Raw genomic sequence first — 10,083 nt, 5'->3', positions numbered from 1 at the left:
TTTTTCATGAAGTAATCGCACGGTTCTAAAAAAAGGCTCAATGATGACTCAATGTATCATTAAATCACGTTTCAATATTGTATGAATAAACTTGTAAAAATATAAACCATAATATATAAAATATATAAAATTATAATATATAAAATCTAAATTAAAATCTAAATTATATAAATAAGATGAGCATTCTTGTCTAGCATGTCTCAGTCGTTCTCAAAGAGATATATATATGTATAAAATATTTAAGTACTCTATAAAATTTGCATCACGCCCGTTAAATTAGACTTTAAAATTCCCAAGATTCCATCCATCGCAAAGAATGCATCGAGCTCTCGGGATCCATGGCGGAAGGTCCGTCCATCCCATAAGCCAACGGCGAGAACAGATAAAAACTGCAATTAAATTTAATCAAATTAGTAATTATCTCGGGATAATAATAATCTCGCTTTTATTATATAAAAAAATAATCTATCAAAAAATATTTTAGAGTGAAAAATGATTCTTTACCTATATACAGTACTGGAAATGACAGTTCCAAATGCGACATGGTAAATCGTATTTCCCACTTTACCGGGAAGCAGCAATAAAAGGTGTTCGATGATGTGATTCAACGTAATCCCAGTCAGCATAGAACTGTATAACAGCGCCGGGAAGTAATGATGGAAGTAGAGAACCCTGGTCATCGCCCAGAACGGCACGTAATGCAGGATCCATCCGAGGAAGAGCCACTTGCCGGCGTGCGTGATCTTGCTGCGCTGCTCGAGGACGACGGCGTCGTCGACGCAGCCTCGCTGCTCGCGCACGGATGCGTGAACGTAAAGAATCACGAATATCGCGAGGAAGACTATGTTTCCCCACCAAATAATGGGATTGCCGAGCAGATATATCCTCTGATTGTTCCCGGAGAAGAATTGTCCCTGTAGATTACAGATATGGATTTCTTTAGGATCCACCGTCAAGTACTGAGAGACGTATAGTAGTTCATAATCAATAATTTACTCTGTAATTTATAGGCCACTGCCAAGGCCGCGAGGACACCTCTCCCTCTTTCACTTTCAAATCCGAATTTCCTTGCAGCATCACGGCGTGTGACTCCAGGAATCTGTCGAGGAATCCCGGCGCGTACACCCGGAAACTGACGTTGGGTACTGATGAAAAATTTGGAATATTATACTCCAAGTAGCAAACTGACGTCATTAGATATCATAGCTTACATTGCACACTTACATTTGGCATACTGATTGTCCTCGATGTTCCACAACGCGTTCTTGTCTCTCATGTTCGGATTACAGGAGACTTCTTGTTGACTGTATGCCCTACATTAATTAAAAATTCGTCATCATAATGATGAAAAATTATTTATACATATATGTATAGATGAATTATGAAAAAAAGTTTAAACGTTAATTTTCATCTCTTACTAACCATTTCGGCAAGGTTTTGCCGCTGCAAGTTAACACGCAATGATGAAGATAATGCACAAATTTCAACTTGCTCGTCACCGTTTCTACTACGTCGCCGTTTCTTCCGTTCGTTATCAATATTTTCCAGACGTCGTTAGCATCACCCGTACCGTTCTGAAAGACAAAGACGATTAACGAACAAATCATGAACAATAGCGAAATTATTATTTATCATCTTACTTCTCCGTATCCGGTGACTTGGTAATGCTTCTTCGATATTGGCGCGATCTCCTTGTGCGAGTGTAAATTCCGTCTGGTGATGACGTGCTCCAGACGAACAAGATCACCGTGTTTGACCAACTCCGGCTCGGACGGTATCGCATCTGTGTCGTATTTCTTCACCAGCCATAGATTATTGTCGTCCTTGTGGGAATAGGTCGTAATCTAACGCAATCACATACGCTAATTAATGCTACTAGCGAGACACTTCGTCTCACTTAAGATCGCCTACTCATATTCTATTATCCTTGTGTTTCTCTTCGGTCGAAATTAAGATAGTGACACAATCTACCATTATCCAAGATCAAACTCTTACAACACTTCTTTATGTACTATATTATACAGTATTTATATATCCAAGAACCTGTTGCTGCCTGGCACCGATTCCCTCAGGATATAAATGCCAGTGGGAGTGCAAGTAACCGCCGCCTGTGCGATGATTTTTTAACGTGATGGTGGCACCATATGCCAATTGCCGCGGCATCGTCGCGTTATATAATGAATTTCCTCGCAAGAGCGACTGAAATTCGGAGCTGTAGAATCCATCGCCACTTCCGCTAGATAAAATATAAAATGTCCACTTGTGTAAATTCATATTAGCTATTTGCACACATGTACAACACCAATTTGCATATATTACATACACAGGGTATATATCACATTCTCAGGGAAATGTTAATAACGAGGATATTCGACGTTAGTAGGAATAAATGATGATAAGAGAGTATCTTAAATATTATATGTCGGATCGCACAATAATTCTCCTTACCTTTTGTTCAAAACGGAAAGATGTATATAAAAAAATAGCATGTAAAGTAAAACCGGTAATAGGATGAGACAAAAGCACCGTGCTAACAAATGTTTCCCCACATAAGACTGCAAAAAGCAAATCGAAATTGTTCTTTGGAAACTTCAACTAATTGTTCGGAGTCTTACTATTATTAAATTAATAGCGTCATGTGTGTCTAACAATCGATCATGGATATTAAGATCAATTCAATAAAGCAGCAATAGCTTATTTGCAACATTAAAAGCCTTGAAAAATAATTCTCGAGAATTACTTACTACAGGTTTAGACAAATCTCCCAATTCTCGCCAGAGCTCATACACGGTATAAAGACCCACGAGCAGAACGACAAATAGTCCGACGAATTTCACACTGATCGTGCACGCGAGCGAGGCTCCGGTAAACGATAACCACGACCACCAGGATCGCGTGAACGGCCGATCCCGAAGTGAAGCCACACGTGCCATGCCCCAGGTCGCACACATTATAAAGCACAGAAGTATCGGATCCAGGAGTATATACTGATTCAATGTCAACAATCCTACATCTGCAACGTGAATGTGACTAATGATTTGATTGACAAGTTGTTTAAATTTTATAAAACCATTGTAAATTGAATTCTTACCAAATAGAATGAGAATGGCAGAAAGCACAGAAGCGCGAATTGATTTAGTAAGATCCCACACAATGAGGTAAGATAAAGGGACGATGGATGCACCCAAAATTGTACAGAACTAAAAGACAGATAAATTGTTTTTAATAATCTTAGTTGTTTTTAATAATTTTATGTAGAAATATATATAATAAACCCTCTCCTTTCTTAAATATAAAATCTCTTGTAATTTTTATTATATATTTTACTTTTTAGTAACATAATTAATTAACTTACTATTCTCATACCGATGTAATTGACATTCTCAAATTTGTCTCCTGGTTTTTCAAAGGCAAATTTACCATCATATCCTGTCATATATCCAGATAAAGCAATGAGCATCTAAAAATCAAATTGTCTGATTAAATATTTTATATTATGTGATAGTAATTATTTAATACAAATTTTTCTTTTTTCTCTTTAAGAACATTATTTACCTTTCCCAAAGGTGGATGTACATCAAAGAAGAATGTCCTGTTTATATACCAGCTGCCCATTTTACCGAAATGTGTTTCATCCCAACTAAAAGTTAGAAGTTTCTAATAATTTTGTCTTAACCAATTAATTATAAGCAAAATTAACAGAATGCTTAATCTATCTTACCAAACATGTTCAGGCTCTGTCACTTTGTAGAATCTAGTGATTAAAGTAAGTATAATTATGCCTCCAAACACGAGCCACCAATCCCTGCAAATATAAAAATAAATTGTAATCATATCGTAATTAGTTAATATTTTCATATTTAGTCATAAATTTGTTAAGGCTGAATAATTACTCTATATATTCCAATAATATCACTGAAGAACAATTATTTTATTTTTTTTTTTTTAGAGAAACAAAAACCGGATATAATTGATTTAGAATATTCATCGAGAGTAGAACCATAATTGCAATAATTTCAATTAAAAATTAAAATTTTACATACATCTTACTGTTCTCCTTTTCGTTTACTTCCGCATTCGCCGCATTTTTCGATTTACAAGTGGTTTCTTGGCCAACGTTCTTCATACTTAATTTTGATCTGCTCCGTAAATTGTGAGATATTTATATCAATTCGTTTGAATGAAAAATTATACAATTTTTCCGGGTTCTCAAAAAAGTAAACAACAAATTACACAATCCAGCACATACATCTAATCATTTTTACGTGCAAATAAAGCATAAATTACGCTCATAATATAGTAAGCATACTCTATATTGAATTTCGCGCCAACCAATAGGAGAAATCGTTTTCGAAGATCCCCTAGTTGGCGACATTTTGTCCCTAAATGAGGCAGCCTCCTATTGGACGTGCGCGCGGATCACTTGACGTGTCCCACACACGTCAGCTGACGATGACGTCATCGTGTCGCGTGCACGAGAATGCGGGCCACGCTGATCTGCAAATATAGAATAGAGGTTACGAGAAGAATAGGATGCCGAGAAAAAAAGGGTCGTCCTGTCAAAGTGGACGCTAATAGAATCGGTCACGGACAGATAATTGTCTCTCATTGAGACTTTCCCTCTTGTGCGCGAATGGAATTTCTTGAGAATTCTTTTGACGATGTTTGTTTCCTCTCTCTATTTTCTAGAGTGTCATCAGTTAGTATTCAATATATTAATAAAAATATTCTCTTTTATTATTGCGCTTACGCTATAAAATATTAATTATGTCATTGTGTTTTTTCTATTTAATGAAAATCTTAAACCTTTTTCTTGAAAAAATTTATTATATAGTATATTTTACAGCTCTTCTTTCTTTTATATAATTGACATATTATGACCTACATATGTTATAAATAGAAAACGTGATATAATAATACGGCTGAAAAGATATTTATTAAAGTGTTTGATGCATTATAATAGAAGAATGAAAATTTATAATTTAAATTAATACTTACGAATGTTTTACATTCTTCAATTTTTAATAAATAGAGAGAAATCATGCAGATTCGCCAAATAGTCGATATAATAACAATTTATTCAAAATTTTTGACAGATCTTGCTAATCGAATAAGAACAATGCAAGATTTCAAGAAATCCGAGAAGAGGAGAACCGGGAGAGAGATCAGTTGATGCGCGCGAGAGAGACGCACACATGGCCGCGTTATTTGACATAACGCGGTGGGGATAAAATCGGACCAAAATATCATTCCGGAGCCGAAAACGATGATACCGGGTCGCCACCGGGATGATTCCGTTCGAATAATATCTCGAACCCAAGCAAATCGTTCTTCACCTCATCGAGAAATTACGCGGTAAGGATTACCTTTCTCGTTTCACGTTTCTCCTCATCAGTTTGTTATTTGGTTCACTTGTGTCAGTCGCACCTGAGTTTTTGTGACGCAATAGATTAATAAAATTTTACTGCGGCATAATCTGCGAAAAAAAGCTCTTTTATTTGTTTGTCATAAGTGTTTAGAGTTATATTTATATATGGGATTTATTTATAGCTATATGACAGGAAGGGATAGATGTATATGTGTCAAATGAATTTTTGACACCTTGTAGATTTGATTTTTTTTAAAAAAGTGAAAAATACATACAAGAGATATGTACTTTGATCAATGTTTATGGATTTACAGATATGGCTGTGACTTGCTTAGCTTTTATTTATACATAGATATATCGCAGGCTCATGTAGCTATTTTTATATATAGAATATATATTTATAGCATAGATACATGTATATTAAATTAAATTTTTTAAATTAAATAAGTATATATAGAAAATATGTATATGATATAAATATGCATCAGTTATATAAAATTTGTGTTTTACATATTGTCAATTTAATTAAAAGATCTACATGTTTTTGGAATAATAATAAAAGAAAAAAAAAGAGTAAATTTTTTCACTCCCTTCTGGAGTAAGTTTTTTTATATACTTTTATAATAAGATACTTTATTATTAGAGAAGTGATATAAAAAATAAGAAATTATGTGTTAATTAAATGAAATATTTAAAATATATTTAGATGAGATTTATATTTAACTATAAAGAAATTGAAAAATAATTATATTTTGATTGCAGGCAAGATAGGATGGAAAGTAATACTAAGTATGTAGTGATACCTCTCCACCACCGGCCTGAGTTGATCAAAGATTGTTGTAAGTTACTTAATTCTGAATGGCCTCGAAGCGAAACTGCACGGTGTGTTATATTCTCCTTGATTCTTAAAAACAGTCTAGAAGAAGTTAGCAAGAATGTATCGACAAATTCACAATATTTGTATTATTACATTGCAGAATGAAATCTCTGATTGTATCCTGTGATGATTTTCCCACGTGTTTAATTCTGATTAATGATAAGGATCAGGTTCTTGGACATTGCAAAATATCTCTAGTTACTAGATCGAAAGTTAGCTGCTTCATAGAATCCGGTAAGCAAAGACAGGTATCCTGCTGTAATAATGTAACATTGAAATTAATTAAATTAGGTCATGTATGCATTTATATAATAAGTCAAACATTTTATAATAATCTACATATCTGTTTTAGTTGTAATTGACTATCAATGTAGAATAAGTCAAACATTTTATAATAGTCTACATATCTGTTTTAGTTGTAATCGACTATCGATGTAGATCTCGAGGATTAGGATCCAAATTATTGCGTGGCGTAGAAGAATACGTCGCGAAGAGGGGTCTGAAGAATATATATCTAAAGACGGACGGTCAAGAAGTGTTTTACTACAAGAACGGATACAAGGTGTGCGATCCGTTCAAAGCGTATGGTATTAACGACATCGTGACCGCCAGTCCGCCTCTCGGCAGAACAAAATTCAAGGAATGGAACAACGATCAGCCACCGCCGCCGCCGCCGCCTCCAATGCCGGCCTTTCAACTGTCAAAATTTTTTGACGCGCGAATGCTATCCCAAAAAACGCATATGGTAAAAAAATTATGATACTAGCTTTATATCAAAATATATTTGCGCGTTTCCTTATTCTTGTTGAACACGTTCGCGTTCATGTCAATTGAAATTAGATGATTAAAGACGAAGATTACAACAGAATTTAATAGGACAAAACAAAAATGGGTAAATTGTAAATAGATTATTTAGTATATTGAACTTTAGGCAATAATGTTTTGTCCAAGAGATCATATCACTAGTGCACATTGATTAGGGCAAATCGTTTCGAATAATCATTCACAAATGAAAATGCATTTGATTTTTCAATCTAGCTAATGTGAACTATTTACTGGATATACTTATTTAAATTCCGTTCTTACAACGTTTGTAAAATAGGAAATCATGTTTTTCAGCTATTTTTATAATAATTTATAGAGTATTAATAGAGATAGGTAGATAGGATATTTATTCTAATTTTTTTAGGTAGATAGAATATTTATTCTTAATGTTTTAGTACAATATATTTCACGAGTCAGATTATTTAAAATATGTTCTCTTTTTTTTTTATTGTTGACTTCTTGCGACAAAATAATACAAATACGCTTTCTTCCATCCAATTCATGCAAATCGTATCAGTTGTACAAAAATATATATAGATATATATATATTTACATATATATTTACATATATATACATATATAATATATTTTTCCACTAGAAAAACAAATTGCATGCATTTCATTATTTAAGTCCCCCGCATTTCATCTCCTATCATGAAGTGGTGGCGATGCCGCAAACTTTTTTGTAATACTTAGGATCCGTGAGACACTCGACGAGAAACGCACCTAAATCGTGTTTAGAAATTGCTCGTCCAGGCGAAGAATCAAATGTGACGGTATACTTTGATTTTGGAGTGTCTGTAAAGTATTAAATTTGTGAGACTTCGAGAACATCGAACTTCCTTATTCTTTCTACACATACCTGCTATATGTGGCGGTAATATCGCTACCCACTTTAGGTCAGTAGCCTTGATCATGTCAAACATGCGCTGATGATCTGCATTCAAGTCCTTAAATATAGCAGGCACTGCTTCGGGTTTATAGAATAGAAATGCTGAAAATTATAGAAATTTTGTAGAAAAACAAGTATTGTAAAGAGTACTGAAGAATTAAATACAGAAAATCCCAATGTACTAAAAGTACTAAGAAGATATTTTCTTTTAAAGCAGTAACAAAACAAAAAAAATATATATATATATTTCTATTATAATTGATATTTTTTATTTTAGCATCTTCAGGATATTTTTTGCAATTATACTTTACCAGACAGGCACACAGAGACTAATTTAATATTGTGCGCTTTCATGGCATCTATTATATTCTTCAAGCCTTGAGATAATACAGTAGTAGGACCTAAAAGTTGCATCAAATAGATACAATATATTATTTAATATTATAAAACAACAAGGAGCTATTTATATGTATATAATAAAATAAATATATGTCTGCGCTGCATACTCAAGTCATTCCTGGTTCCCAAGACCACAACAACAGCATCTCTATCAGCTACCACTTTTGAAACTTGCTCTGCATTGGTGACATCTCCAACAACTGATTCAATTTTACTTTTAAGATCTTCAGGAACTTTGGCTTCATCCCTTACAAAAGCTCTTACATCCAGACCTAGGAAATATATGAAAAAAATGCATATATGTCACAAATAAGATTTAAAAGTTAAGAGGGGAGCACACACTTTTGCATAGGTGCATAAGCATTAGCATAAGAATCTTGATTGGTCTATAAATGTATCCATAAGAAATTCAACCAATTGAATTTCTTATGCATATGCTTATAGCTTATGCAAAAGTGTGTGCTCCCTGCTTTAATGTTACACATATAATTATAGAACTATATACAAATCATGTGCAAATAATTACATATGTATCTTGAATAAAAGAGGAAATATATTAATTTGATATTTCAAAGATAACTTTATATTGTATTATTAGTTATATCACTGCATTATTTAATAATATAGAAATATCTTAAAAATAAATCTCTCGAATTACTTAAAAAAGAAGTTTTATAATTGCACGTAATTATTATATTCAACAAATAATCAATTATCAGTGGCGCACTATAAATTATTATCAGTGGCGCACTATAAATTATTATCAAGAATCGAAGAGAAAACTTTGCTATCATACACATATACACACGTTATATTACGGTCGGAAAATTTACCATTTTCCACAGCTGATCTTAGGGAGCATAGACCGGTGTTCCCGGTAGCACCGAATATCACAACTCGCTTCATCTCGCTGGCTCTGACTGATAATGCGTTATCTCGTAGCTACACGCTCGATTTATATCTGTCTCGCTAGATAGAAAATGACGAATCATTTTTGCGCGTATCTCAGGGATATATGTAGATACATATATCTTCTATATGTATATGTATACGTTATCATCACGCGAACGCATTAAATTATTGCATATTGATAACAGTGATTATACACGATTTGATATATATGATGTATTATTCATTTTTTATGCAATAGGTATTATTTATCATTTATTTAGATAAATATTGTAATATTTTTATTTCTATTCTTTACGCTTTTAAAAAACGTATTGCAAAGAATATTTATTTTATTTATTTTATTAATCTATTATGTATTTATTATCAAATATATTATAATTATTTCTTTTATTTTGTATAAATATATTTAATTAATCTTCACAATAGCCAGTTTTTGGTCGAATTAAATTGCATCTTATAATATTTAATTAATATTTGTTACTATATATGTCGTATATTTATTAATTTTTGTATTAATATAATATACACATATATAATAATTTATTAAAATAAATAAAGTATTCTCTTATTTTTTTCCTATTTTTTCCAATTTTTAAATACGCATATATTGTAATACAAATTATATATTATTCTTCATTCATAAAAATGAAATTTATTCTGTATATATAATAAAATAATTTGCATAGAATGAGAAGGAAACAATAAATGAAAGAATAATATATTCCTATGATCGAATCAAAACATTTTCCATCTAATTTTCCTTTCAGAACGCGACTTTATGACGCGTATTATTAAAAATACACAAAAACG

The 10,083-nt window shown here is 32.6% G+C and overlaps 3 protein-coding genes across 3 annotated transcripts; 1 reads left to right on the top strand and 2 right to left on the bottom strand.

The window, feature by feature from the left end:
- Positions 1-54: 54 nt before the first annotated feature.
- Positions 55-4,285, bottom strand: twisted (Protein O-mannosyl-transferase 2). Its single transcript, XM_029316672.2, has 14 exons — positions 4,044-4,285; positions 3,722-3,805; positions 3,556-3,640; positions 3,356-3,460; positions 3,092-3,200; positions 2,745-3,013; positions 2,449-2,555; positions 2,044-2,236; positions 1,641-1,844; positions 1,423-1,574; positions 1,225-1,313; positions 997-1,145; positions 505-914; positions 55-389 (listed from the first exon to the last, which is right to left on the bottom strand). Exons 1-14 carry the CDS (start codon positions 4,124-4,126, stop codon positions 284-286), a joined length of 2,145 nt encoding a protein of 714 aa, XP_029172505.2. The 5' UTR covers positions 4,127-4,285; the 3' UTR covers positions 55-283.
- Positions 4,286-4,451: 166 nt separating this feature from the next.
- Naa80 (N-alpha-acetyltransferase 80) lies at positions 4,452-8,626 on the top strand. Its single transcript, XM_029318191.2, has 5 exons — positions 4,452-4,699; positions 5,097-5,355; positions 6,131-6,250; positions 6,346-6,479; positions 6,662-8,626. The coding sequence occupies exons 2-5, from the start codon at positions 5,267-5,269 to the stop codon at positions 7,003-7,005; spliced, it is 687 nt and encodes a 228-aa protein (XP_029174024.1). The 5' UTR covers positions 4,452-4,699; positions 5,097-5,266; the 3' UTR covers positions 7,006-8,626.
- LOC114942760 (flavin reductase (NADPH)) lies at positions 7,489-9,380 on the bottom strand. Its single transcript, XM_029318202.2, has 5 exons — positions 9,195-9,380; positions 8,469-8,633; positions 8,274-8,363; positions 7,933-8,064; positions 7,489-7,868 (listed from the first exon to the last, which is right to left on the bottom strand). The coding sequence occupies exons 1-5, from the start codon at positions 9,265-9,267 to the stop codon at positions 7,723-7,725; spliced, it is 606 nt and encodes a 201-aa protein (XP_029174035.1). The 5' UTR covers positions 9,268-9,380; the 3' UTR covers positions 7,489-7,722.
- Positions 9,381-10,083: the final 703 nt, after the last annotated feature.

This window comes from Nylanderia fulva, unplaced genomic scaffold, assembly GCF_048542155.1.
Source record: "Nylanderia fulva isolate GAGA-0341 unplaced genomic scaffold, ASM4854215v1 Scaffold6, whole genome shotgun sequence".
In the NCBI taxonomy this organism is placed as follows: Eukaryota; Metazoa; Arthropoda; class Insecta; order Hymenoptera; family Formicidae; genus Nylanderia; species Nylanderia fulva.
Note: the sequence above shows the minus strand (reverse complement) of the source record. Positions and strands in the feature narration are given on the sequence as shown.

Bases quoted from the DNA above. Each gene is read 5' to 3' on its own strand.
- twisted (XM_029316672.2), bottom strand. From the start codon at position 4,126: ATGAAGAACGTTGGCCAAGAAACCACTTGTAAATCGAAAAATGCGGCG. The intron at 3,201-3,355 runs GTAAGTTAATTA...TCTGTCTTTTAG, and splicing joins ATTACATCGGTATGAGAATA to TTCTGTACAATTTTGGGTGC. The intron at 1,146-1,224 runs GTAAGTGTGCAA...ATTTTTCATCAG, and splicing joins GGACAATCAGTATGCCAAAT to TACCCAACGTCAGTTTCCGG.
- Naa80 (XM_029318191.2), top strand. From the start codon at position 5,267: ATGATACCGGGTCGCCACCGGGATGATTCCGTTCGAATAATATCTCGA. The intron at 5,356-6,130 runs GTAAGGATTACC...TTTTGATTGCAG, and splicing joins CCTCATCGAGAAATTACGCG to GCAAGATAGGATGGAAAGTA. The intron at 6,251-6,345 runs GTGTGTTATATT...ATTACATTGCAG, and splicing joins CCTCGAAGCGAAACTGCACG to AATGAAATCTCTGATTGTAT.
- LOC114942760 (XM_029318202.2), bottom strand. From the start codon at position 9,267: ATGAAGCGAGTTGTGATATTCGGTGCTACCGGGAACACCGGTCTATGC. The intron at 8,634-9,194 runs GTAAATTTTCCG...TATATTTCCTAG, and splicing joins AAGATCAGCTGTGGAAAATG to GTCTGGATGTAAGAGCTTTT. The intron at 8,065-8,273 runs GTAAAGTATAAT...TATAATTTTCAG, and splicing joins AGTCTCTGTGTGCCTGTCTG to CATTTCTATTCTATAAACCC.